General features: G+C 36.3%; 7 protein-coding genes, 1 long non-coding RNA gene and 1 pseudogene across 15 annotated transcripts; all 9 read right to left on the reverse strand.

The window, feature by feature from the left end:
• Window positions 1–299: 299 nt before the first annotated feature.
• Window positions 300–2,096, reverse strand: LOC104762503 (putative flavonol synthase 5). The gene is made up of 3 exons (XM_010485803.3): window positions 1,344–2,096; window positions 858–1,185; window positions 300–727 (listed from the first exon to the last, which is right to left on the reverse strand). The coding sequence occupies exons 1-3, from the start codon at window positions 1,763–1,765 to the stop codon at window positions 497–499; spliced, it is 981 nt and encodes a 326-aa protein (XP_010484105.1). The 5' UTR covers window positions 1,766–2,096; the 3' UTR covers window positions 300–496.
• A 929-nt stretch (window positions 2,097–3,025) lies between these two features.
• Window positions 3,026–4,429, reverse strand: LOC104762501 (flavonol synthase 3-like). The gene is made up of 3 exons (XM_010485804.3): window positions 3,920–4,429; window positions 3,540–3,869; window positions 3,026–3,377 (listed from the first exon to the last, which is right to left on the reverse strand). Exons 1-3 carry the CDS (start codon window positions 4,295–4,297, stop codon window positions 3,159–3,161), a joined length of 927 nt encoding a protein of 308 aa, XP_010484106.2. The 5' UTR covers window positions 4,298–4,429; the 3' UTR covers window positions 3,026–3,158.
• Window positions 4,430–6,728: 2,299 nt separating this feature from the next.
• Window positions 6,729–8,428, reverse strand: LOC104762502 (uncharacterized). 2 transcript variants are annotated; one of them, XR_015588238.1, is made up of 2 exons: window positions 7,849–8,428; window positions 6,729–7,702 (listed from the first exon to the last, which is right to left on the reverse strand). It is a non-coding gene; the product is annotated as an uncharacterized LOC104762502 (long non-coding RNA). The 2 variants fall into 2 exon arrangements; XR_763502.3 differs by having other exon boundaries at window positions 6,729–7,752.
• Window positions 8,429–9,946: 1,518 nt separating this feature from the next.
• Window positions 9,947–11,550, reverse strand: LOC109130525 (putative flavonol synthase 5). Its single transcript, XM_087499845.1, has 3 exons — window positions 10,991–11,550; window positions 10,532–10,859; window positions 9,947–10,449 (listed from the first exon to the last, which is right to left on the reverse strand). Exons 1-3 carry the CDS (start codon window positions 11,404–11,406, stop codon window positions 10,219–10,221), a joined length of 975 nt encoding a protein of 324 aa, XP_087355971.1. The 5' UTR covers window positions 11,407–11,550; the 3' UTR covers window positions 9,947–10,218.
• Window positions 11,551–13,768: 2,218 nt separating this feature from the next.
• Window positions 13,769–15,412, reverse strand: LOC109124872 (putative flavonol synthase 5). The gene is made up of 3 exons (XM_010485805.3): window positions 14,827–15,412; window positions 14,356–14,683; window positions 13,769–14,261 (listed from the first exon to the last, which is right to left on the reverse strand). The coding sequence occupies exons 1-3, from the start codon at window positions 15,240–15,242 to the stop codon at window positions 14,010–14,012; spliced, it is 996 nt and encodes a 331-aa protein (XP_010484107.1). The 5' UTR covers window positions 15,243–15,412; the 3' UTR covers window positions 13,769–14,009.
• Window positions 15,413–16,610: 1,198 nt separating this feature from the next.
• On the reverse strand, window positions 16,611–19,209 carry LOC104762505 (cyclin-dependent kinase E-1). 5 transcript variants are annotated; one of them, XM_010485811.3, is made up of 3 exons: window positions 18,937–19,144; window positions 18,499–18,565; window positions 16,611–18,351 (listed from the first exon to the last, which is right to left on the reverse strand). In XM_010485811.3, the coding sequence occupies exon 3, from the start codon at window positions 18,239–18,241 to the stop codon at window positions 16,832–16,834; it is 1,410 nt and encodes a 469-aa protein (XP_010484113.1). In that variant the 5' UTR covers window positions 18,242–18,351; window positions 18,499–18,565; window positions 18,937–19,144; the 3' UTR covers window positions 16,611–16,831. The 5 variants fall into 5 exon arrangements, with proteins under 5 accessions (XP_010484113.1, XP_010484115.1, XP_087355932.1 ...); XM_010485813.3 differs by having other exon boundaries at window positions 18,499–18,547; window positions 18,937–19,141; XM_087499806.1 differs by having other exon boundaries at window positions 18,468–18,547; window positions 18,937–19,141.
• A 434-nt stretch (window positions 19,210–19,643) lies between these two features.
• On the reverse strand, window positions 19,644–22,185 carry LOC104762506 (uncharacterized). Of its 2 annotated transcripts, none has more exons than XM_010485815.3 (8): window positions 21,507–22,185; window positions 21,276–21,411; window positions 21,122–21,191; window positions 20,943–21,036; window positions 20,638–20,851; window positions 20,383–20,524; window positions 20,131–20,301; window positions 19,644–20,033 (listed from the first exon to the last, which is right to left on the reverse strand). In XM_010485815.3, exons 1-8 carry the CDS (start codon window positions 21,769–21,771, stop codon window positions 19,842–19,844), a joined length of 1,284 nt encoding a protein of 427 aa, XP_010484117.2. In that variant the 5' UTR covers window positions 21,772–22,185; the 3' UTR covers window positions 19,644–19,841. The 2 variants fall into 2 exon arrangements, with proteins under 2 accessions (XP_010484117.2, XP_019095382.2); XM_019239837.2 differs by having other exon boundaries at window positions 20,788–20,851; window positions 21,507–22,104.
• A 660-nt stretch (window positions 22,186–22,845) lies between these two features.
• On the reverse strand, window positions 22,846–24,422 carry LOC147923131 (F-box protein At2g15640 pseudogene; annotated as a pseudogene).
• A 172-nt stretch (window positions 24,423–24,594) lies between these two features.
• On the reverse strand, window positions 24,595–27,932 carry LOC104763653 (DEAD-box ATP-dependent RNA helicase 31-like). 2 transcript variants are annotated; one of them, XM_087498215.1, is made up of 10 exons: window positions 27,104–27,921; window positions 26,871–26,977; window positions 26,691–26,792; window positions 26,530–26,585; window positions 26,213–26,437; window positions 25,908–26,114; window positions 25,627–25,809; window positions 25,340–25,555; window positions 25,050–25,232; window positions 24,595–24,908 (listed from the first exon to the last, which is right to left on the reverse strand). In XM_087498215.1, exons 5-10 carry the CDS (start codon window positions 26,231–26,233, stop codon window positions 24,681–24,683), a joined length of 1,038 nt encoding a protein of 345 aa, XP_087354341.1. In that variant the 5' UTR covers window positions 26,234–26,437; window positions 26,530–26,585; window positions 26,691–26,792; window positions 26,871–26,977; window positions 27,104–27,921; the 3' UTR covers window positions 24,595–24,680. The 2 variants fall into 2 exon arrangements, with proteins under 2 accessions (XP_087354341.1, XP_087354340.1); XM_087498214.1 differs by lacking the exon at window positions 26,691–26,792 and having other exon boundaries at window positions 27,104–27,932.

Below are 27,932 nucleotides of genomic sequence, written 5' to 3' on the forward strand. Positions count from 1 at the left end.
AAAATAATATGAAAATTAATATTGAATAGAAAGAATTATTTAGGTCACACGCTGGGTATTGTTACTATTTTTTCTAGAAGATTATTCTATACAGTGTAACATCGTGTATCTCGTTCTTGATCGTGCATTAATCACTAACTAAATAGTTATCTACACAATGTGAATGAATGACATCAATTTTTTAAATTATTGAGAACTATAACTGAGAGAGTCAGTACTGAGTTAATTTTGATTTTAATTTTATGTTTTTTATACGTAAACAACAAATACCCTTAAATAGTATTAAAATGGACAAATTATGTGTTAAGTGTGAGAATTATCATTTATTATGTGTAAAAAACACTTTAAGACAAAATTAAAAACAATAATCATTTGAACATAACTTGCAGAAAAACAACATAAATTGGATACGAAAGACTTGGACAGTAGTTCATCATAATAATTTATTGAAGGATTCTTGTTAATATGGGTAATTATCAATATTATAGACGATTCTTTATGAACTGTATAGCTTGTCGAGCGCCCATTTTTCAAAGGTCTGGTGCAGATAGTCTTGATAAACCAAAGTCTCGAATTTTGGAGGATTCTCGTCTCCGGTAAGCTCCGGCAAAGGTCCGACTAACAAATCATGCCTAGGCGCAACAAAAACCGGCCACGACATCCTCACATTCTCCTTATCCAACTTTGCTCTGTGAAGCACGTTCTTGTACCTCCCGTTGCTCATCCTCTGCAATATATTTTAATCCACAAATCAATTCCCAAACATTTCCAACTCAATAAAACAATATATATTTTATCATAATATATAACTAAATTAAGGACAAACAGAAAGAAAAAAAAATAACAGTCAACGAGACCATGAGTTGATCGCCAATGAAGACAACCACAGCTGAGTTGATATACTCAACGTCAAGCCATTGTTCTTCCTTGAAGACTTGAAGTCCAGGAACCTCGTTGGGGATGAGGAGTGTGATTGCCCCTACATCCGTGTGCACAGCGGCTCCTATGGCTAAGTCCGATTTTGGAGACGGCTGATAGTAATTGACCCTGATCACATACTCTGCCATTTCGCCACCTAAATTTTGCAACAACGCCACTGAAGGTAACCCTAGTCCCTCTGATAACCAACCAAGAATTTTCTCTGTTAGCTTCTTCATATGCCTCGTGTACTCCTCATTCACCTCCCTGAAACGGCCATGCCCCAATATATCAGCAAAGATCCAACTTTTGAATTTGAGATTTTGTTAGGCGAAATAAAGTATAACGTAAAAACATGCATTAGTCACTCTACGTACCAAGTGGTTTTTGAATTACTATTTAATATGATTATATTAGAAACGTACCTGTACTGGGGAGGATTCTTAGGCCAATATTTATAATTGATAACAGAGGCTGGGGAGAGTCTGTGACTCAGATGTTCGTCCCAAGCCTTAATACCTTCTAGATAGTTCCTCTTGTATCCTTCAATGTCTTCTTCTTTCGCCACCGCTTCCTTTTCTGCCTCCGGGAGGTCGAAGAATTGTTTTCCAACCACTTGCAGCTGCCGGATCAGATCCGTTGGAATCCCATGGTTAACCACCTGAAAAATTCCCCACTCTTCACTCGATTTCGTCACCTCACGCATCAGGAACTTTTCATCAGAAACGCTTAGATCAACGACGGGAATGTCCAGTTCCAGGCTTCCCCGATGAGTTGAGCTCGCCGATTGCTTACACAGAGACGGGAGGGACGAAGAAGATGTGTTGTGGTTTCTCTCGTCATCCATGGCCTCACTCTAGTGTCTAAGTTGATTTTTCTTATATGTGATAGGCCACCTATCAAAGGCAGGCGTGAGCAAAAAGAGGAGATGGCTAGAGGGGCTTAAATATTTGAGCTAGATTTTTTTTTTAACCCTATAAACATGTTCGATAAATAGATTACAGCACACTCATTTTAAATGTAAATTACATTAATTTGAATGTAACATCAATCATATATTTTTTAAACTTCTAAATAATTTGTTATTTCCCTCAATATTATATTCTTACCAACTCTCCAAGAAATGAAAAGAGAATAATATGGTATCATCGTCATAAAATTATAGTCACCACAATAATAATATTGCATTAGGTACACTGAAATTATATAAAAATAGATATTGGACTATTTTAGCTTGACGACGAATTAGAAAGAATTATCCTTCAAATATTTTTAACAGGAATTATTTAGGTTATAAGCTAGCTATTTTGTATTATTACATTTTTCTACAAATATTATTGCGTCTACTTTAATAATGAGTGTACTAGTAGATAACACTTCAATTATTAAAGTAGACGCAATAAACCAAATAAAGAAACAAATTTAAATGTTTTACTCATTTATATCGTGTACGTATAAATAATGGTTTAGAGACGTTGATCGGAGGGTAAGTTGCGATAAGATTTGGTATTAATAGGGTTGTAGATGGTGATGCCCTTGATACATAAACATTATCAAATCTAAGTTTGCCCTTCTCGTGGATTTAACATTTTTTTTTTCAGTAACAATTTGCTTTTTGTCTCATTAAAAAAACACTTTATAAATTTTCAACAATAAAAAATCACTTCAACGCTTACTGCCATACTCTCTTGGAGTTGGAGTAGAAGAGCATTTCATAAGTATGGCCTTTGCTTTACGTCTATTGATGACAATGTAAGGTAGAGCATCACAATCGTGAGTCTCTAAAAATACGGTTTTCTAGAAGTTGATATATAAATCAGTGAAAGAGTACTTCAGATATCCAATTTCAATTTACCGATACAAGTGTTCTAATACAACAAGTTAAACTCATCTTTATTAAGGTTAATTAATAGGTATTGAACTATTTAAGTTGATGACAAAAAAAAAGAAAATAAATTATTTAGGGTAGTCTTAACAAAAAATAAAAGTATTTAGGGTAGTTTGTAATATTGCGATTTGATAACAGATAATGCGGTTAAAACATTACAATCCAAATTTAATCATATTAAATTACGAAAACGATACGACATACATGACACACACACACAATGCTGTAATTTGATTATTACATAACACTTCAACACTTATTATTGAAGAAGACGCAATAAACCCAATAAAGAAACAAGTCTTACATGATCATGAGCAACTCATCTCTGTTTCTCTGTTATGAGATTTTCATCTCAGTCGAGACTAAGCTTCTTCAGCTTACGAAATTTGAAGTCTTTGTAGACATAAGGCTTAAACTTGGGAGCACTATCCTCGCCGGAAATTAGCTCCGGCAAAGGTCCGAAAACGTGATCAAGGCTAGATTCCACAAAAACCGGCCACGAGATTCTCGTCTTCTCCTTATCCCTCGTCGCTCTATGCTGCACACTCTTATACTTTCCATTGCTTATCCTCTGCAAGATCCACAATATATATAATCCCAAGAAAAAATTAATTAACCTAAAATTTTATATGATACTTCTTTAAAAACCCATGCATGCATGGTTCTACGAAACCTATGGAAACACACATAATGACTAACTAACTATGGTCTCTCAAATTCATAAACTTCTTACTAGGATTTGGTCACCAATGATGGCGATGATCCCAGAAGGGTTGCACTTTGCGTCGATCCAGAGGTCATCTTTGAGCGCCTGAAGTCCTAAAGCCTCATTAGCGACTAAGAGTGTGATTCCATTGACATCAGTGTGATCCGGAGCTCCCACGACCAGATCAGGATCTGCACACGGCGGATAGTAATTAATCTTCATTAGATACTCCACCGTCTCGCCGCCTAGACCTTCCTTCAATGCCTCACGCCTTAACCCTAATCCCTCTGATAACCATTCCATGATTTTCTCGGATAGCTTCTTTAAGTGACTTGCGTACTCTTCATTCACTTCCAAGTATTTGGATGATTAATGCTAAGTTCGAATGAGTGGATTGTTTCTTACATGTATTCTCGTGGGTTCTTAGGCCAAAATCTGTAAGTGACTCTGGACGGGGGCCAGATACGGTGAAAGAGATGATCAACCCATGCGTCCCTACCTTCTAGATCTTTCTGGTACATGGTTCTGTATCCTTCTGTGTCCATGGAGTCCTTTGGCTTCGAGACGGCCTCCTTCTCTGTCTCGGGCAGCTCGAAAAACTTCTTCCCCACTTCTTGCAACCGCCGTATCAGCTCCGGCGGGATTCCGTGATTGACCACCTGAAAAATCCCCCACTCTTCGCTCGCTTTGACCACCGCACGTGCCACAAGCTCTTCATCCTGGTTACTTAGATCAATGACAGGGATATCCAGCGAAGCATTCTCTTGATTTGTATTTGTCTCCATGGTGGTTTTTTTTTAGTACTTTTAATCTCATCTAGCTATGGGCGGATTTGGTTCGTAATATAGCTAGCTTAATGGTTTAGAGACGTACGTAACGTTGATTGGAAAGAGAAGGTATGAATTTTAGATAGGATATTGATTCTGGTTGTCTGTTACACTGCTTGCGATACTATAATTTTAAAATCGATAAAGAAATAAACATTATATATATTTAAGTTTTTGAGAATTGGTTTCATTGTTTTTTTTTAAATCATGTGTTATAATGTGCACTGAGTAAAATAATGAAAGATTTTCATTTTTATCTATAAAGAGAGCATTTTGTTATATTTTGATATAATATATAACCTACACGTAAACTAATACAGCAAGTTAAAATGTATTTATCTTTTAGGTTAAACAAAGTAAATTACATTTGAATGTAACATCAATCAGATATTTTTTAACGTTAAAATATATAATTGGTTTTTCCCTCAATATTAAATTTTAACCAACTTTCCAAAAAAAATAAAACTAAAATAATATGCAAAACGATAATCTATAATAATAAAAAGTAGGAGCTATAAGTTCCTAAGGGTGTCCATCTAGGATTTTAAACAATCAATAGAAATTTGACATATCACTTATTAACATTTTATACAATTTTCAGAATTTTTTATATTAAGAATTATTTTAAACAACCTATCATGATTTGACATGTTATTCATTAACATTTTTTAAATTTACAGAATTTTTTAGAAAAAGGAAAATTTTAAATTTATGGAAATCAAAGTACTAAGCACAATATCCCACACCGGCTATAAAGTTTTTAGACAATGGTTCGGAACCAGTATAAATAAGATTAATATGCTTCCAACAACAAATGAGCATGAAAGCTTGATTTATCAGACGTCCAAATTTAAAAGTTTTATTTGGTTTGATCTGGTTTTTTATTTGATCAAATTAAAACTTTAAACAGTTTCAAAAAAATATTATAATATTTAAAAATTTTAAAAGTTTAAATATTATAAATACTGAAACTTTTAAAAGTTCTTAGCTTTTAAAAAGTTTTTATATATTATAAGTTTTAAATTTTAAAAGTTTAAAATATTATAAATATTGAAAGTTTTTAAAAGGTTCAAATTTTATATTTCGAAACCTTTTAAAAGTTTAAAATATTATAAATATTGATGCAAAACATAAATTATCTTATTTATCTATATTTGTGCTTTTTATTTCTTATGAGTTGTAAAACATATTTTTGTGTATGATTTTATAGATGAGTTGATATTTTTTCATTAATTTTTTTATTTGTGGGTCTAAGGAAGAAAGATTGACATCGCTTGAGCTTAATTTGATGTTTGAGTCAAATTTTGAGGTTTAAAGAAGAAAGATGGACGACAAACACACATGTTTTATTAGCTATGCATAGGCATGACCAGGGTTACGGTTGTCACAGTTAAGGTTTATTAACCATCAGTTATGGTTAGAAATTTTGTAACCTTAACCAGAACCGTTTAACAAACGGTTAAACGGTTACGTTTAAATACGGTTATGGTTCAAGCGGTTATTGTTATATACGGTTACGACTATTTGATAATATGATATGGTTGATATTATTTGATGATATAATATAATTGATATTATTTATTTATAATTAATATGTTCTTATAGTGTACTTATATCTCTAAATATCATATGATTCATATTAAATATATATTTATTAGTATATTTTATTATGTTTTTAAAATATTATAAACCAAGTAAGGATTTTGGTTTGAGAAGTTTCTAAACGCATGGATCTAAAACCAAATAAGTATATGGATAAAATTGTCAATAATTGGGTGTATGTGTTGACTATGCTCGTAATCATGAATTTCACAAATTTTATGAGAAAAGAAATGATTTTGTTCATGGAGTTTGATGGGTTAACAAGTTGTGTGGTAGTCTAAAAAAAGGTTTCTCAGTGGAAGAATGTGAAGAAGTTGACGAGAAAGAAGAAGAAAAAGAGTATAACGAATAACCAAACGGTAAAAGTTGCGATGACAATTAACACAAAATTTGACAATGAAAATGACAAGAAAGAATATAAAAAATAAAAAAATATTGAAAAAAAAACACGAAAACATAGGTGGTAGCGATCAATTAAATATGAAAACGAGTTAATTTCATGATTATAAAATTGTTTCGTTTTTCTGGTGGTCAAAGAAAATGGTTTAGAATATGTGAGGTCATCAGTTTGATTTGCCTCGCCTGGACATCAAGTAAAATTTATGATTTTTTTTATCAGATTTGATTTTATAACACAACTGATTTTTATATTTTTAAAAATTGCGTATCTGAAATTTAATTTTTTTCCTTAGTACTAATTTTAATTTTTTATGAGATAATATTTTATTACCGTAACCAATCATATATAATTTTTATCAGAATATATCAAATAAACTCATGCGTAGAGTGGGTTCAAAACCTAGTAATGGTAATATCGTCATAGAATTATAGTGCATTTAGGTACACCAAAATTATATAAAAATAGATATTGAACTATTTTAGCTTAACGCCAAAACAAAGAAAAAATTACTCTTTTCTAGAAGATTTATTCTCTAGATCGTGTATCTCGTTTTCGTGAAAATCACGAACTAAATAATTTCATCTACACAATGTGTGTGACCAATCATTTTTCGTCGTTGAAGTCCAGGAACCTCATTGGGGATGAGGAGTGTGATTGCCCCTATATCGGTGTGCGCCGCGCCTCCAAAGGCTAATTTCGATTTTGGAGACGGTGGATTGTAATTGTAACTAATCAAATACTCTGCCGTTTCGCCACCTAAACTTTGCAACACCACCACGGGGGATAACCCTAGTCCTTCTGATAACCAACCAAGAATTTTCTCTGTTAGCTTCTTTATATGCCTTGTGTACTCCTCATTCACTTCCCTGAAATCGCCACGTCCCTATTAATAATCAAGTTCCTGCAGTTCAAACAGAAGCCTAGTCTTCTCTGCTTTTGAATCCAAGGTCTTAGAAGATATGGGCTGTAATCAGAAAAGCAAGCCCAACAATAATTTGTCCTCACTCTGCAATGGTAACAGAGCGATTGCGACAACAAGAGTGATTGCGACAACAAGATTGATTGCGACAACACCCGAGACAAACCGTGGGACTGAGACAAGTCGTACGTCCTTACCAACTCATCAACGTACGGGGTTCACAGTCCAACAACTCTCTCTGCATAACAGATTTGATACCCTTGGCTCCCCATCAATGATGTATGTGTAGTGATGTTTACCCTAGGCTCCTTCGTAATCGCTATGTTACCGTTGCAGAATGAGGACAAATTATTGTTGGGCTTGCTTTTCTGATTACAGCCCATATCTTCTAAGGCCTTGGACTCAAAAGCAGAAGACTGGGCTTCTGTTTGAACTGCAGGAACTTGATTATTAATAGTCCCAATATATCATCAAATTAAAATTTGATAATTTCTTAATGAAGCAAAGTTTAACATATATAAACATGAGTCAGTCCACCTTATTGCTGATTGGTTTTTAAATAATAACTCATACGGGTACGTACGTTACCTGTATTGGGGAGGATTCTTAGGCCAGTATTCATATTTGACGATTGAGGGTGGGGAGATTCTGTGAAAGAGATGTTCGTCCCAAGCCTCAATACCTTGTAGATAGTTCCTCCTGTATCCTTCGAAGTCCTCCCCTTTCGCCATAGCTTCCTTTTCTGCCTCCGGGAGGTCGAAAAACTGCTTCCCAACCACTTGCAGCTGCTGCATCAGCTCCGTTGGAATCCCGTGGTTGACCACCTGAAAAACTCCCCATTCTTGGCTCGCTTCCGTCACCTCACGCACCAAAAGCTCTTCATCAGAAACGCTTAGATCAACCACGGGAACGTCCAGTCACAGAACACCCCCAAGAGTTGAGCTCGCCAATTTCTTACACAAAGACGGGAGAGACGAAGAAGATGTGTTGTGGTTTTTTTCGTCTTCCATGGCTTCACTCTAGTGTCCAAGTTAGTCTTTCTTACTGTGAAAGGTGTGTGAAACGGAGAAGAGAAGCCTTTATATCAGATTTAATATGATAATATTAAACTGCATGCTGTATATAATAATAAATATACCTAATTTTTGTTTTTTTGATAAATATCTTATGTCGTATCTCGATCATAGATAGAGCCATTACTCGGACGTCACTTATAAATATCAACAAACAAGTAGACAACTAGTAGTTGGTAAACGCTGCCACAGCCTAATAATTGTTCTCTGCCATGTAAAACGTAGTGGGTCCATCGTATAATTGAGATAAGATCAAATGTCTACATCACATTGGACGAAATTACAATAGACTTGCATGTTGCAATCAAACAGAGAGTGCAAGAATTAGTCTAGAACACAGTTTAGGCAGCTGTAAAATATTACCGCGTTGACTTACCAAGATCAACACATGCACAGATTAATCTTCTTAAACCTAGTGTGTGACTAGCTCCCACGATGCCTAAGCATAATAACAGTTTAATTCTGTGGCTACTGCATCGATAAAAACTTCATCTCTACCCAGTCAGAAAGCTGTTTTGTAACTTCGACATTTCTCATTAATTAGTTTATTTTTTTGGTCCACATTTTCTCATGAGTCTATATTATATATACAATATTACTACCAAAAAATATTCTATATACAATTAATATTATATTGTCAATTGATGATGGTAGGTAAACAAAGACAAAAACTTGATTTTTAAAATATTACATTCGTTAAAATTGATTACTGCATATAGCTGGTAGATAAGCGTTTTTATATGTAAATAAGCTTGAATATATTAAAAATACGCTACGCATGTATCATGTATGAGTTTAATATTAAGCTAAAGAAAAACCAAGTTTCATAAAACGTAAAAAATATATTTCCAAAACTGTATTCATAATTACCTTCTCACTCCATAGGTGGTGGGTGATAAACTAATAAGCAAATAGATTTTGTAATATTATATATCCCTCCTCTTGGCAAATCTCCTATTTACTATTTTTTTTTGAAAAATTATGTTAAGAGAAATGATGTTCTTAATGAGGAGGCAGAAAATTTAGTTATAAGGTCGTATATATATTTTTTTCGATAACTTAGAAGTGATCCTAAAGGATTTTTAGACCCAAAGATTAATCTTCTGCAACGGGAAAAACCATATTAAATTTTAAATTTCCATGGCCAATGCTATTCGAACCCAGGTGACGAGAGTTTTATACTTTTATAAACTATGCAAAAGTATTGAAAAAATAGTAAAATATCATTACAAATGATCGTTTAAAAGAATATCATCCATTGGTTGGGTGGCTACAAATGCGTTCCGTCCCGGCAGAGGAGCCTTTCGGAAATAATGCTTGTGAAGCCGTGATCCGCTTTAGCTGAACATATCCAGCATTTTGGGTAGTAGATTATACGCAGGACTTTTTTGATTCAGGTGAAAGCGAGTGAAGAGTGAAGACTAACACTTTGTAATATTGTAAAATCTATTATATATTGATCAAACCAAACCCAAACGAACTACTTCAGTTTAACCATAAAAATTAATAAACACTTAAATTTTCCACGATTGTATATATTTTTTCTGTTCCCGAAATAGTTTAATGCACCATATATAGGAGAAAACCTCAAAGAAGAAATTAACGAACACGGATTTATAGAAGAAACCGGCCTCAAACCATATTAATATTTTTTATTTGTTACCATTTACCAATACCATGCATATTAGCATATATATATAAACTCCGAAAGAAGAAAGAACAATTATCAACAAACACTTGTCTGTAAATAAGAACGTAACTCGAAAACGAAACGGGAAGAAACTCTTGAACACTTTGATAGGATCACTTAGAAACAATTCATCATCACTTATTATGATATATATTGTTGGATGATACTCAATTTGTTTCTTGGTTTTGAGGATTTTCAGTAGACTGGAAGATCTTCAAGCGCCCAACCTTTTATCTTCTGGTCAATATAGTCTTTATATATTAGAGTCTCGAACTTGGGAGGATTCTCGTCTCCGGTAAGCTCCGGCAAAGGTCCGACGGACATATCATCCCTAGGCGCAACAAAAACAGGCCAAGAAATCCTCAATCTTTCCCTATCCGTCTTTGCTCTGTGAAACACGTTCTTGAACCTCCCGTTGGTCATCCTCTGCAATTAATATGAATCTACAAATCAAACCACAAAAACATTTTCAAACCTTAAAAAAAAAAAAAAAAAAAGTCAACCATACCATGAGTTGATCGCCAATGATAACAACAATGGCAGAGTTGATATAGTTAAGGTCAAACCATTGTTCGTCCTTGAAGGCTTGAAGTCCCGGAACCTCATTGGGGAGAAGGAGTGCGATTGCACCCATATCACTATGCGCCGCAGCTCCTATGGTTAATTCGGAATGTTGAGTTGGCGGATAGAAATTGATCCTCAGCACATACTCTGCCGTATCGCCACCTATACTTTGACTCAACGTCACACGCGGTAACCCTAGTCCCTCTGATAGCCAACCGAGAATCTTCTCCGTTAGCCTCTTCATATGCTTTGTATACTCCTCAGTCACCTCCCTGATACCACCATGTTCCAATATATTAATATGGACGAAAATCCAACATTTAAATTTTGACAATTTATTTTTAACGTAAAACATGAGAGTCAATCAACTTGGTTTTGAATTAATGACGTAAAACGTACGTACCTGTATTGGGGAGGATTCTTAGGCCAATATTTATAGTTGATGATTGAGGGTGGGGAGAGTCTATGAAACAGATGTTCGTCCCAATTGTTTATACCTCCCAGATACTTCCTCTTGTATCCTTCGAAGTCTTCCTCTTTCGCCACAGCGTCCTTTTCTGTCTCCGGGAGGTCGAAGAACTGTTTCCCAGCCAGTTGTAGCTGCTGCATCAGCTCCATCGGAATCCCATGGTTAACCACCTGAAAGACTCCCCACTCTTCACTCGCTTTCACCAAATCACGCACCAGAAAACCTTCATCAGAAAAGCTTAGGTCAACGACGGGAACGTCCGCGCTTCCTCCAAGATTTGTGTCTGCCAATTGCTTGTTCAAAGATGGGAGAGATGAAGAAGATGTATCTTGGTCTCTCTCGTCTACCATTGCTCCACTCTAATATCCAACTTTGTTGCCGTTATGGTGTGGTGTGAGAAAGAGAAAAAGGCTTAGAGGGGCTTTAAATAAGGTAAGTTCGTGATGATGTGGCATACATGAAAATTAATAACCATTTTTATATAAAAATATGTTCATTGTTAGTATTAATTTTCATGTATACCATTTTTGTAAACCACGAGGTCTAATTAATAAACGTATTTTTATATATAAAGAGCTCAAATTATAAAACTAACATAGATATGAATATTTCGTACCTCGATTATCAATGGAAGCATTATTAATTAAGCTGTAGAATTATACTACTTTATCATCGAAATTAGAGAGGCGATAATATATAAGTAGCAACAAACGTATGGATTATTCACGTTACAATTAATCCAGCCTAATAATGATTATTCTATGGCATTAAAAAGTCGTGGATTCTTCGTCTATCTATTATAATTTTTTAAATACTACACTGGACATTTATATATTTAACTAAAAGAAAATTAAAAAAGAAATTGATTGCAATTAGCAAATGTTTACGAAAAATATACGGCGTTGACTTACAAAGATCAACACATGACACATATTAATCTTCTTAAACCTAGTTATGTCTTTACCATAAGTAAAAATGCTGTTTGTGACTAGCTCCCACAACGCATAATAACAGTTTCTATGGCTACTGGATTGATAAAAACTTCATCTCCACCCAGTCAGAAAACTGTTTTGTGACTTCGACGATGCAGAATAACAGTTCCAAGTTGTGTAACTTATTTATGGTGGGAGCTTTTTGCAGACTAAAACTTCGTCCTTCTTTTATTTGTATTTATGCCGAAAGATGCATGTGACTCTTTTCCTGTCTTCTGGAATTTAATAATAAAACATTTCTCAATAGTTTATTTTTTTGGTCAACATTTCTCATTAGTTAATTCTTTTTGGTCCACATTTTCTCATTAGTCTATAATATTATATATATACAATATTTACATTGTAAATTGATGATGGTAGGTAAACAAAGACAAAAACTTCATTTTTTAATTATTACATTTGTTATAATTTATTACCCCATAGCTGGTAGATAAGCGTTATGTGAATAAACTTGTACGTTAAATACGCTATGCATGTAGGAGTTTAATATTAAGCCGTAGAAAAAAATAATTGCACGAAAAATATCTTTAGTTAAATAGTTATATCACTATTTCTGTAATCGATTTTTCTGGAATTCAATTTCATTAAATCGTGTTATTCTGCGTAATAAAAATTATATGGATTGGATTTTGCCGATTCAATAATGATAAAAAAAAAAAAAAAAAAAAAAACACAACTGTCGGCAACGGAGGTGGTTTTATATCTATGATTGACGATCTACACCATACTCATTAGTTATATTCTAATGGGTAATATTAAAATTAATACTACTAACTTAATCTAAAACTTCCACTAGTCTTTTATTATTTTGTTTCCCTCCATTTGAGATCCTTAAATATGGATGTCTAAAAAAATAAAAATAAAAATTATATAAAAAATGTCTTTCTAATATAATTTATAATGTTACAAATGTCTGTTACAATTTATGCAAAATTAGAAAATAAAACCAAATCCACCAAAATCTTTGGAGTACCTCTATTGTTTGTTTTTCTTAGTATTAATCATCTTGAAGAAACTTGCTTAGTATATATCTCTGTTTTGTGTTTACTTGACAGAGATTTAGTACAACTAGAGAGTAAAAGAAAAACTCATACATTGCTTCATAAACGAATCCAAATTAAAACCACATATTACAAGTCTTATCTGATCTGATGCATAGTCTACAAGAGCATATCACTTTGTCTACAAGAGCATATCACTTTGCAAGTCTTTCAATCAAATTCATTATGATACAACTGAAAAATCACTAAAATCAGTAATGACTCATTCATTAAAATTTCAGAGTAACCAAACGAGCTCAGAATTAGCTACCATAACATTAAAACAAGCAAGAAGACTATGCATCAGATCAAATCATGTAAACGAATCGAATAGAAACCACGTAATACAAAAAACACAAAATTTAAAACTTTGCAAGTCTTTCTATCAAACTTTGGTGCTAGGGACCTTATGCATCTATGGATTTGAATAGACACCTTTGCCTTGATGTAACAAAATTTGACACATCTTCTTCTTGATTAGTCAAACCTAGTTTTTGACTTCAGGTATGACAGAGTAACACTTTGTAATATTATAAAAACTATAATCAAACCAAACCCAAACAAACTACTTAATAAACACTTAACTTTTCCACATATATTTCTTTCTTTCTTCCCCTAAATAGTTTAATGCACTGTATATAGAAGAAACCCTCAAAGAAGAAATTAACGAACACGATTCATAGAAGAAACCCTCAAACCATATTATATTTTTTTTATATGAAACAATACCATGCATAAATAGAAACTCCAAAAGAAGAAAGAACAATTATCAACAAACACTTGTCTGTAAATAAAAACGTAATTACTCGAAAATGAAACGGGAAGAAAAACTCTCGAACTCTTTAATTTGATAGGATCACTTGAAACAATTCATCATCATTTATTATGATATTGTTGAATGATACTCAAATTGTTTCTTAGTTAGATAGTTTTAGGGGTTTTCAGTAGACTGTGGAGCCCTTCGAGCGCCCAACCTTTTATCTTCTTGTCAATATAGTCTTTATATAATAGAGTCTCAAATTTAGGAGGATTATCGTCTCCGGTAAGCTCCGGCAAAGGTCCGATGGACATATCATCCCTAGGCGCAACAAAAATAGGCCAAGAAATCCTCACTCTTTCTCTATCCGACTTCGCTCTGTGAAACACGTTCTTAAACCTCCCGTTGGTTATTCTCTGCAAATTAGTTTGAATCTATAAATCAAACCACAAAAACATTTTCAAATCCGAAAAAAGAAAGAAAAAAAAATAAAAAAAATGTCAACCATACCATGAGTTGATCGCCGAGGATAACAACAACGGCAGAGTTGATATAGTTAAGGTCAAACCATTGTTCGTCCTTGAAGGCTTGAAGTCCAGGAACCTCATTGGGGACAAGGAGTGCGATTGCACCCATATCACTATGCGCCGCAGCTCCTATGGTCAATTCCGAATGTTTAGTTGGCGGATAGAAGTTGATCCTAAGGGCATACTCTGCCGTATCGTCACCTATACTTTGCGTCAACGCCACACGCGGCAAATCTAGTCCCTCTGATAGCCAACCAAGAATCATCTCCGTTAGCCTCTTTATATGCTTTGTGTACTCCTCAGTCACTTCCCTGAATGATACCACCATGTTCCAAAATCATATGTATATATATATGGACGAAAATCCAACATTTAAATTTGACAATTTATTTTTAACGTAAAACATGAGAGTCAATCCACTTGGTTTTGAATCAATAACGTAAAACGCACGTACCTGTATTGGGGAGGATTCTTAGGCCAATATTTATAGTTTATGATTGAGGGTGGGGAGAGTCTGTGAAACAGATGTTCGTCCCAATTGTCTATACCTCCTAGATAGTTCCTTTTGTATCCTTCGAAGCCTCCCTCTTTCGCCACAGCTTCCTTTTCTGTCTCCGGGAGGTCAAAGAACTGTTTCCCAGCCACTTGGAGCTGCTGCATCAGCTCCGTTGGAATCCCATGGTTAACCACCTGAAAGATTCCCCACTCTTCACTCGCTTTCACCACCTCACGCACCAGGAACTCTTCATCAGAAACGCTTAGGTCAACTACGGGAACGTTTGCGCTTCCTCCAAGAGTTGTGCCTGCCAATTGCTTGCTCAAAGATGGAAGAGATGAAGATGATGTATCTTGGTCTCTCTCGTCTACCATAGCTCCACTCTAATATCCAACTTTGTTGCCGTTATGGTGTGAGAAAGAGAAGAAGGCTTAGAGGGGCTTAAAATAGGGCCGGATAAGTTCGTGATGATGTGGCACAACGTACGACTCCGTAACTGTTCGAGGTTATATAGCACATTTTTGTAAATTATCGCGGTCTAATTAATGAACGTTTTATATATATATATATATATAGAGCTCAAATTATGAAATTAACATAGATATGAAAAATTTCTACCTCGATTATGAATGGAACCATTATTATTATATTTTTTATCGAACAATGGAACCATTATTAGGCTGGATCTTTTAGAATTATATTATACTAATTTATCCACGAAATTATAGAGCGACGCAATTAGTAGCAAACGTAACTCACGTTATAGTCCAGCCTAATAATAATGATTATTCTATGGCATGAAAAGTCGTTGATTCGTCGTCTATCTAGCTGGTACAAATTTTTAAAACATCACACTGGACATATATTTAACTAATTAGATAGTTAAATAAGTAAAAAACTCATTAGGAGCAAGTTGTTTACGTAAAATATACCGCGTTGACTTACCAATATTAATCTTCTTAAACCTAGTTTGTGACTAGCTTAGCTCCCACGATGCATAAGCATAATAACAGTTTCTATGAGACTATGACTACCGGATCAATAAAAACTTCATCTCTACACAGTCAGAAAGCTGTTTTGTAACTTCGACGTTGGAGAATAACAGTTACAAGTTGTGGTTCTTTTATTTGTATTTATGCGTATGCCAAAAGAAGCACGTAACTCTCTTTTTCTTTCTTCTAAAATTTAATAACAAAACATTTCTTATTACGTAGTTTATTTTTTTGGTCCACATTTTCTCATTAGTCTATATTTACTTTAATATTGTTTATATAGTCCATTGATGATGGTAGGTAAACAAAGACAAAAACTTGATTTTTAAAGTATTACATTGTTATAATTTATTACTGCATAGCTGGGTAGATAAGCGTTTTATATGTAAATAAGCTTGAATACATTAACATGCTGAAGATAAAGAACAATTGTGTCGTTGACACAAAAAAAAAAAAAAAAAAAAAAAAAAAAAAAAAAAAAAAACACCAACTATGTTGGGCGAAGTGGTTGTAGGTCTTTGATTTGAAGATCTACAATCGTATAGTATTAGATTCTAATGTATGTAGGTGGGTAAATAGATATTATCAGAGAAACGTTGTCTGGTCACACTGGTGATAGACTGGCACTGGCGTATAAAGAAAAACAAGTTTTAATATTTACTATCTCACTCCGTAGGTGGTGCGATAAGCAAATAGATATATTTTTTTGCTCTGGCAAATTTCCTATATACTATTATTTGAGAAATGATGTTAAGAGAAATGATGCTCTAATTAACAAACACTTGAGAGGATATGTTTTTACAAAAACTACAGAATCCAATCCATCCATATGAATATAGCAACACACCACATGCTGCATTACAATCTAACTCTACTCTATAAAGCAAATCGCAACGCTTTCTTCTGTCGCAAACACACAGAATCTAAACCCACCCGAGTTTGATGATATCGACTTCACCTTATAAAAATCATTAGAGGCGTCTGGTTTTGTTAGGAGGTGCGTAACCTGACATACCCATTCCAGGATCCTTCCTTCTTAGCTGTTGCTGCTGGTGCGGTTGAGCCATCCCACGCTGCTGCTGCAGCGGAACACTCGGGTTCATCCCCGCTTGCGCTGGGAAATTATAAGCCATCATGCCTTGAGGTTGCATCCTCTGCATGTTATGTGCCACCATTGGTCTTGGCATCGATCTATTGCCCATTCCATGAGCTCCAGCCATGTTCCCTGCTACGTTTCCTGCTGCTACTGCTTGAGGAGGATTGATGCTCGTCGTGCCTTCGAAATCCGTGTTTGTGTCGACTGGACGAGTTGGGTAATTCACGTTCTTCTCCATCGGTTGGGTGGCTACAAATGCGTTACGTCCTGGCAGAGGATCCATTCGGAAATACTCATGTTCTAGTGCTTGTGAAGCCGTGATCCGCTTGAGCGGGTCATATTCAAGCATTTTGGATAGGAGATCATACGCAGGACTTTTCTGATTCAGGTGTACCACGTTGTGGAGACCAACGCTGTCGTATTTGTGAGCTTGAATGTGTTGAACATCGTTATGCCAGTGCGGGAGGTTAACTAGCGTTGGCCATTTATCCATCGTCGGGTGGCCTAAGATCTTAAATATCTTGTCGAGTTGATCTAACTGGAAAGGGGTTTGAGCCGACTTCGCTTCTGCTCCTTGGAACAACGGTTTCAGAGTAAGTAACTCCGCGAATATACATCCAACAGCCCACATATCGACGGCGCTTGTATAGTGCTTCGAGCCAAGAAGCAGCTCTGGTGCTCTGTACCAGATTGTGACCACAACTCCGTTATCTGATAGCGGTTTCAACGGAGCTTGATATATCCTTGCAAGCCCGAAGTCGGCTATTTTCACTATTCCGTGTTCTTCTCCATCCCCCATAACCAAGATATTCGAGGGTTTCAAGTCTCTGTGTATAATCCAATTACTGTGAAGATAGTTCAACCCGTTGAGAAGCTGCCAGAGCAAAGACTTAACTGTGTATGTGTTTATCGAATGGCCTACTTTGTCTCTGTGGTGCCTGATGATTTCGTAGAGATCGTACTCGGCATAATCAAAGGCAAGATACAGAGACATGTCTGCAAAATTGATGTGGACATTCACAAGCTTCACGACGTTCTCATGGGAAATCTCTCTGAGCAACATGATCTCGCGGATAGCAGTTGGGGAAACTCCATCTCCGTCTTTTGACTGCTTAAACTTCTTGATGGCAATTGGTCTTTTAGGCGGGGTCTTGGTTCTAGCCAAGAAAACAAGACCATAGGTTCCTTCACCAATCTTACCAACGAGATTGTACTGTTGCAGCCACTCTGGTTTCTCATTGCTGCTGTTCGAGCTGTTGGATCTAGTGGAACTCCCATCTCCCATTGCTTTTAGTAGTATTCTCTACCTCAATGTCCTTACCATGTGAATCGGAAAAAAGAGTAGAGTCTATCTAACAAAACGAAACCATCTAGGTTTTACACTTTGTAGTTTTCCTGAAATTTGAACAAAATCAGCCAAAAAAAGATGAGTCTCTGGAACCGTACATGTAATCTAATCTATCAACAAAAAGAGCAAAACAAGTTATACAATTCCATTTACAAATACTTACGAGACTCTTTAAGTGATCCAAAATTACTTACAAGCAAAAAACTTCACAGAATAAGATCTAGGACTCCTCATAGAACCTACCTACACAAAACCAAAAGTCTAAAAGAAACGTTTCAGAATTAGCTGACAATACAATTCACATCCCTATGAACAAATTCAGACCCAAAGACTCCAAATTTTTCACCAATTGACGTCTAATCAAATCTCATCTAGACCCAGAAACGAAAAAACGAGACTTTAACAACAAAGCTGAAATTATCAAGCTCCAGAGAGACCAATAACCAAAGGGAAAACCTTAAAATTCAATACCCAGAGCAACGTTGCCCTAACCTAATCAAAAGACCTAAAATTTCGAAACCAATTTCAAATTCCAATTAAAAAAAAAAAAAAAAGGGTCGAGACCTATACGATCTATTTTTATTTTATAAATCAACGATCAGGGAAATAGAAGATACGTAAAAGGATCTGACCGGGTAAGGCGAGCAGATAAATGTTGGGAGGAGGAGGAGCTGAAGCTTGGAGAACGTCGGAGGAGACGGAGACAAAAAAAAAAAAGCGAGAGAATTCCGGTGAGACGGAAGGGAGTAGATTGAGTTTACCAAAAACGGTGACGTTATGAAGCCGCAGCCGACGCCGAGAATGGAAACTAGATTTGTAATTTTAGCCACTTGGTCCAACAACACACAACATGATTATTATTATTTATCTTTTACTCTTTTTAAAAAAAAAAAAAAAAAAAAAAAGGTTTATTCAATCAAATATGGATTTAAAACCAATTGACAATTGGAAAGAATTTGATATACTGTATCTTAGTTATTTAAAAACAGTTTAGAAACACAATAACTGAATTACCAAAAACAAAAAATAATAACTGTTGAAAATAAATTAATACAGTAAAATTATGAATTTTAATGTCTAGCTACTACAGTTTTTTTTCTTCTTGTAACTGTCTAGTAACTGTATTTTTTTTACCAGTATGTATGATAACTCAAAACTATATTTTTTTTTATTACTCTGCCACTCTCTGAATATTCTCAAGTCTTCTTCGACTATTTTGGTATCCAAAAAAAAAAATTCTAATTGATTACATATAGAGGCTATAATCTTCATGTTAAGGCTATATCATGTGTTATCATATTGATCTCATTATTTAAGCTATAGAGCAAGAAGAATCTAGTTGAAAAAACACGTACATGCTTCTTTATTGATTATCAAGAGACAAGAACAATGTTCAAAAAGACATTGCTAATTTGCTATGCACAATGAAGCAAACAAGTAAGAACTTGTCTGAAGATTGTAGCAGCTAGCAACTAACAAAAAAGACCTTAGTGAATCAAGTCATTATACCAAACAAGAACCAGATAGCTATTTATTGTTATAGTATCTCAACAACACCTCGGCTAACGATTTTGCCTTCGTTGAGATCTTGAAATGCTTTTCCTGCATCTTCAAACTTGTATTTACTTGAAACTGCGTTTGTTAGATTGAAGATCCCTGACTCTGCCAGTTTCACTACTTTAGGAAGATCCTGTCTTGCTCTTCCTCCATATGACCCTATAACTTTTATCTTCACAAAATTTGGAGAAAAACAAAAAAAAACAAAACAGAGATTCAACATCATGGTCAGGACCAGTAAAATAGGCCAAGAAAGTTAGAACCCAAACCTTCCTACGAACAAGTCGGTTTATGTCAATTTCTCCAACAGAACCAGCTTTTGAGAGTCCAATCATCACAGCTTTTCCACCATCTTTCACACTTAGTGTGCACTGCATGAAAGTTTGGGGCCTTCCCAGGGCTTCAACAGCAACATCAACACCCATCCCACCGGTTATTTCCTACGAGAGAAGAAACAGTTTTTCATATTGATATCAATCAAAGGTTTATCTCCACAAGAAAGAGGCCTTAATTAACCATACTCTTATCCTTTCAACAGCATCTTCTTTAGCACCGTTGACAATATGAGTAGCACCAAGTGTCTTGGCCTTCTGCAATTTATCATCCTGAACATCCACAGCAATTATATCCGAGGCTCCAAATGCCCTCGCTATCTGCAAACAACTGAAGCAACAACTCAAAGATGGTTATGGTCATACAAGAAGCAATTAAAACCTCAGGTTTAAACTATCCTCAAAAATCAGATGCTCAATGACAATGCCACACATTTAGCATACTTGGAACCAACACCACCAATTCCAATAACTGCAATAGAATCTCCAGGACGGATCTCAGCAGCATGAGCCATAGCACCATATGCTGTAAAAACAGCACACCCTAGAATCGCAGATTCAGTGAAGGGTAAAGAATCTGGTAGAGGAGCTAACCCGTGAGCTGGTGTGACACAGTACTCAGCCATCCCTCCCATACTGTACATATACACTGGTGAATCTGCAGAGAAAATGTAATTAGGTAAAACAGTCATGTTTCTCCTAACATGCCACCTGCTGTTGAAAAAGCCTAATCAAGATTCAAAATTTACCATCATGTCTTAAAAAGAGACGAGTTTCGCCATCGTAAAGAGTTCCCTTAGCTCTGTTGTAAGCAAAGAAGTCTTCACACAGATCATCATGGCCCTGTATCCAAGTAAAAGTATCAGCTAAAACGTTTCAGTTCTCAGGTTAAAGAATCTAATGAAAGCAACTACAGTTTCGACCTCACCTTAGCACAATAAGAACAGGTTCCACAAGGCATAATGAAAGCTCCAACTACACGAGACCCAACTGGAAATCTGAACATAAAGTTGAGACATTCAGAATTTATAAACAAAACATATGATTCCATTATAGTGTTGAGATGGAAAAAAAGAAAGAACCTTTTAATGATCTTGTGATCAGTAAGAGGACCGTGCTCAACAACTTCACCAGTGATCTCATGACCAATAACACAAGGACTAGAGAATGGTATCTCTCCTTTCATCACATGAAGATCAGAGTGACAAACCCCACAAGCTGCCCACAAAAAGAAAAGAATTCAACTTTCAACATTCGAATCCTCCAGATTGATTCAGCCCAAATCCTTAGAACATGGAGAAGAATTGTATTACCTTTGGTTTTGATGAGAATTTCATTGACTTTAGGCCGAGGGATATGAAACTCTTCGATGGTTAGAGGCTGATTGGGCTCGCGATACACGGCTCCACGCATGAATCCGCCGGAGCTCACGTGATACCCACCCATGGATTGAGAATCATCGCCGGTGGCTCCGGTTTGCAGAGACCTGGAGGAGAATGAAGAGCCCACGGCGAGTCTAGCTAATGATATGAGGTTCTTGGCCGCGGAGGCCCGGCGGAGAATCGGAGCAAACGCCATGCAAACACGACGGAGGAGTTGATCGGAGTGTTGGACAACGAAAGAGACACTTGACACCAATAGAGAGAGAGAGAGAGAGAGAGAGAGATTAGTCAGTGTTTTGCACTTTCGATTGATATACTCCACGCGCTTAGCTGGTATTGACGAACTGAGTTTCTGAAGGTGTTTGTTACTCACGCGCCGATGGTGCGTAGGTGCTTTGATTTGTCACTCCAGTTCTGGGGTCAACATCCACGTGTATATCTTATCTACGAAATTAGGATACTAAACACCTTTTTAACCAAAGAATCCGATAATTAATCAAAAAGATTTTTTTTTTTTTTTTTTTTTTTTTTTGTAAAACAGCAAAAAATGATGCAAGCAAAGCATTAGTAGAGAGATCTGGAAAAAAAAATGACGTCTATGAATAATCATATTCATAATGGAGTGGAGACAGTTCCTATGTATACATGATGGCAGTATATCTTATCTGAAGAGGAAGACCACTAAACCATTAATAATCATATTCATAATGCAAACAAAGCAAAGCAGGAACATATATGAATAACCTTTAAGAAGTTTGAGTGCGACTTATACTTCGTACCAGAATATTGTTACAACTTACAAAGTTCTTAATTTCACATATTCTGATAGCGTTGTCATGTTCTAATTAGTCATGCGTAGGAGCTATTTTATGATGATCGGACTACATTAGCCTGTAAATTATGTTTGCATTGCCTACTACTAAATAAACCGAATTCAAATTCATTCAGAAAGACTGTCGGATACTTGTTAATACAAAATCTAAGAAAAAAGTTGTACATGATCTTCGATTTATAAACATTAACAAGGAGATAAACGAATCCACACCAATAGGAAACGAATCAAAAATATTGAATCTCCAAACATCGATTTCAATGAAGAACACGGATTTGAAATAAAACGTACTTTTATTATTGAAAATGAAAAGGGTACATATGAAAAAAGCATAAACGAATAGATAAATTAGGTTGACAAAAAAAACGAAAAAAGAAGCATAGATAATTAAGAGCAGATAGTGATGACATCGACATATCGTACGTCCCTTCTCACTTCTCAGTCTGATTCTGAATCTTCTACATATTCTGGCTTCTCCAGTGGAGGATGGACTGACTTGAGTAGTTCTAAATCGTTAAGATTAAGATCCTCTACGTGGTTTACAAAGGTGCGAACACTACAAGGTTTCTTAAACGCAAAACCTTGGATTTCAACACGTTGGAGAGTCTTCGTTTCGGGATTGAAGTAGAAAACATAAAACGGTTGTTTAGATTTATACTTGTTCATCGAAAACACTATTTCACCTGAAGCAGTCGCACCAGCGATGGAAACCTGACGGCGGAAGAATCTATCATCGGTCCAAGTGTATTCATATTTCGACCATTCCTGCTTCTCAACATCCTCTAAAACCCACACACGCAACTCATTAGTGGCATCAACATCGAGATTTTCCTCCAAATACTCATCAATATCTTTCCCATAAAAACACTCTTTATAAATGTCTTCATCATCCTCCCAATAGATCACAGCTAATTTGCCCTTATAGTTAATCAATCGACAAAACCTTTCTACATCAATGAAGGTGAACTTTTCACACCTAACATCAAAGCACACTATGATATAATCAGACGTCACAACATGAGCATCATTACAACAATCTGACGTATCACCCAAGTAATACAAAACCCCGTTGATGCATACCCCATCACTCTTAATATCATGTCGTATGGGACATTTGATCCTTCTCCACGTCAAATCTCCATCTTCAAGTGTGAGAATTTTATTACGGCCAGGACCACAGTAATAAGCCATGGACAATGCCTTGTATTGCTTCTCTATGGGGTCAAACCCGAAAAAGCTATAAGCCTTTCTGTAAGTATACCTATAAGGTAAGATTGCATACCGTCCCGTGATGGGGTTACATATCACTAGGTTGCACTGAAACGGATACGGGAACAGGAAACGGGTACGGAAACGGGGACGGAAAACGGTGAAGTAAAAATTTATAGATACGGGTACGGTATGAGTACTTCAATAAACATATAAGAAAATATATCCATACCTTGAATAAGAGGGGATTAGTAAAGCTAATGGGAAAAGGAGAGAAGGGAAAAGAGTTTAGAAAGTAGAAAAACATGAAGAAATGAAAATATGCTTATGATAAGAGTGTTTTGAATGCAATGAAATGGATGCAAATATAAAAAAAATTCGATGTTATCTTCCCCTAAAGCATCTAAGGCGTCCCCATAGAATCCCCGTAGAGTTTCCATCCCCAACATGTCCCCGGTACGGGGACGACTACCAAATAGACGTACCCGTGTCTGATATGATATCAGAGGTCTAGCCTGGTATCGATTACCATAGATATAGAACAAGCCAGAGACGTAGCCACATGAACAATATCTTAGGTCATAATCATGATTGATCAGTAGATTGTTTGGAGAGAATCTCACATGGAATTCGGCCGCTGCTACAAGATTCGTGGACGATGATCTCTCATATGGATTCTCAAGCTGAGGTGACGAGAAGAAGCTCCACACACCGCAGGCTTTTGCGTTTACGTAGCCGTTTTGTACGATGGCGAATAGGAGGCGCGGCTTAGCCAAGGAACTGGTCAACGATGTGGGAGATGACATGATTTGCCGATTCAACAGAGAAAAAGATATGTTAAAAACTAGAGATATTGGGTAACCTAGCAAGTAGTAGCAATATATATACACTTCGATTTTTCCGATTTTAGTCGGTTAACAAAAGATGGGCTAATTCAACGTCCTAGTGGGCCGCCAGCTTTTATTTACAAAATAAATATGATGAACTAAAGAATATTTAAATAAAAAAAAGAATTTCATACAAAGTCAAAACAACATACAAAAAGATACTATAGAATAATTCTTCTACTTGGCTCTAAGACCAGGAACATTTTTGAGACCCATCTTACCAAGGATAAGTTTTGGTATAGCTGGAGGATTGTCAAGTCCCATACTTCGACTAAACTCGTTTGCCAACTCCACAAGCCTGTCTTTGTCTCTTCCAATCATCTTCTGTGAGTTATAGTAACCCAACCAAGCCTGATACGCTGCCTCCTTGTTCCTCATCTCCACATGGCAAAGAGCCTTTTGCACCTGTTTGTGTTCCAATTGCAAAGTTTCTCATACATATCAGCTAATCAAGCTAAGAGATTGGTATTGGTATATTCTTGATGTGGTCTCATTAAAAAGGCTTTTTGCCAATATCAGTGTGATTTGGTGATGAAAAGGGCTAACCTTTTTCACAGTTTCGGGGTCTATTGCTGGCAGAGAAGACTTAGTGATGGGTAAGTCTTTAAGAGATGATAGAAAGCATTCCTCCCATGGTGCCAACAACAGTATGCCTTCTCCTTCCTTTCCTTTTCTCCCTGTTCTACCGAGTCTGTGTATATATTGTTCTCTGTCTTTTGGCAACCCCACCTGGTAGATATAAACAAATGTATACAATTTCTGTTAAACTCCAAGAAAAAACAGTTTTTAGTTGAAGTTTAGGTAAGAATATTATAATATTGTATGATAGACTTTACCTGTAAAACAAGGGTCACATCAGGGTAATCAACCCCTCGAGCAGATACATCAGAAGTTACCAGAATCAAACCCTTTGATTTTCGGAACTCATTAGAAACCCTTGTCCTGTAACTCTGTGGTTTCCTAGAATGTATCTCTCTCACATTTAAGTTTAACTCACCAAGTAGATCAGCCACTAATTTTGTAACCATAGCAGTTGTACAGAAGACAATGACCTTCAGGAACAAAAGTTGGTCAGAAAGGGAAAACAATAGTCATCAGGGTCTGCAATAGGCACTGGTTTTACCTTATAGTCCACATTATCCATTATGTGTTCGCGAAGAAGTGTGTACAGAAGAGAGAAATGTCTGTCCAGAGATGCAATCATGTGCGTTTGTCTGACCTGTTGATGTGTCTCACCTGTGCCTTCGTGAACACAGTTGACAAACTCGTGATCCCGCCTCAGAGCAACAAGGCATATTTGGCGGACCTTTACATCAGAGAAACACAAATCAAGACCCATGACAACAAGGTACTATCGCAACAAAAACCAAAACCAAACTAATTATGCAAGAAAATGAGACAGACCTCTTCAGGTACTGTGGCGGAAAATAGAAAAGTTTGTCTCTCCTTAGGAACAGCTGAAATTATCCTCTCAATGTCCTTGCGGAAACCCATGTCTAAAAGATGGTCAGCTTCATCAAGAACAAGGACTTTCACACCCTTTAACCTTGTCGCAAATCCTGGCGTGTTCTCGATATGGTCTTTGAGCCTTCCAGGTGTAGCCACTAAAATCTGAAAGTTTCAAATTACAGTTACGATATTGGAGGAACTTTAAAAAAATTCTCCAAAGATGAGCCTCAACTATATAAACCAAAGGAAACAATACTCACCTGACACGGATTAGTTTGCATACGCTTTTGCTCTAAACCAAGTCTTGTGCCTCCAATCACAACTTGAACACCTATAGTTGGATGATACTTTAACAAGGTGTTTGCTTCTGTAGCAGCTTGATTGGCAAGTTCTCTAGTTGGACATATCAAAAGCGCAAGAATTGGGGGTCGCTTATTATCCGGGCTTGTAGGAGGAGATTTGACAACTACTTCAATTGATGGAAGCTTAAAAATAAACATCAGCAAAATAAGCACAAATCCCAAATACAGGTTCAATCCATTACCAAATGGCCAACTTAGTGTATGGTATGTCTCACCAAAAACGCGACAGTTTTCCCAGTTCCTGTTTTGGCCTTAGCTAGGACATCTTTACCTAGAAAAAGATAGAAATGCCAGCGAAACCAAGGGATTAAAGAAAAATATAAAAGATAATTATAAGGGAAGTCCTTGTATAATTGAGAAATCCCACATATTCTACCTCAAGAAAGGTTCACAAAGTTTGTAAGCTTTTCTTTCTACTACTGGATTGCTAGGGTGAAACAGGTCGTGATCATATAAAGCATGGTAGAATCACAATTTCCTAAATCATGGTGTTATTTTTTTTCTGCATCATTGATCCAATAAGCACCATTTGAAAAATTATAAGAGAAACACATACCTTTGAGAATTACAGTAAGAGTAGCTTCCTGCACAACAGTCATTGTCTCGTATCCAGCTTCCTTGATTGCTTTTAGCGATAAGGGAGACAATGGACACTGATCGAATCTGTTAAAGAAACATTTTACCAAGTGATCAGAGTAAGAAGTAATGAAAACTTTTGCAGCAACCTAACTCTTGTCTTCTAAACAATTCAACAGCACACAAAAGAAACTAGATTTACAACAACGTTACCTTGTCTTAGTCAAATAAGAATTATCAGCATTCTCCTTAGCAAACCCAAAAGCAGAAACAGCTTTCTTCTTAAGAAATTCATAATCTTCGTCCTCTTCCTCATCTTCTTCACTAAGCAAATCCCCAATACCTCCCATTGCTAAACTCTTCACATCCTCATCACTGCTTTCGTCTTCAAGAAGACGATCATCCCGCTTCCCTAAACTCTTGTAATCTTCTCTACCTCTATCTCTCCTAAAACTTGTCTCGTTCCTCTTACGAAAAGACGCTTCACTACTCTTCCCCTGAATCCGACCATTCAATCCACTTCCACCATACCGCTTATTATCATCTCTAAAGGAATCAACTTGGTTGCGAATTCCCCTTCTGTCTTGGTTTCTCCCTCTGCTACGATCCTCCACGTTTGGACCCGAATCGTGATCGTAACTCTCGACAAGTCCGCGCGACGATCGCTAACCCATTTGCTGAGCTCTTCTTCGTCTTCGATCAAGCTCTTTGACGAGCCTCCATCTCGACTTCGCCGTTCAAATTCGGGTTGGTCTCTGTTCGGACGGGTTGAGAAGTTGATGCGAGAACCGAATTCGAAGTAATTCAATCTAGATGAGAATATCCGGAAGAGCAAAGGGACGGAGCTTGAGGGATTATAAGAGAGATGGGTACCCGGAAGAGGATGAGTGAAGAATCGTATTCGGAGAGGGAACTTCAAAGGCATGACTTTAACTTGTAATAACGGAGTTTCGCCGTCGCCGGTGACCGGGGAAAAAAACTAGAGGCAAGTGAAAGGAAGGGTTCAGTGAAATGTTTGAGAGTTTCAGTGTAAAAAAATCCT

This window comes from Camelina sativa, chromosome 18 (genome assembly GCF_030686135.1).
Source record: "Camelina sativa cultivar CO46 ecotype springtype chromosome 18, ASM3068613v1".
In the NCBI taxonomy this organism is placed as follows: domain Eukaryota; kingdom Viridiplantae; phylum Streptophyta; class Magnoliopsida; order Brassicales; family Brassicaceae; genus Camelina; species Camelina sativa.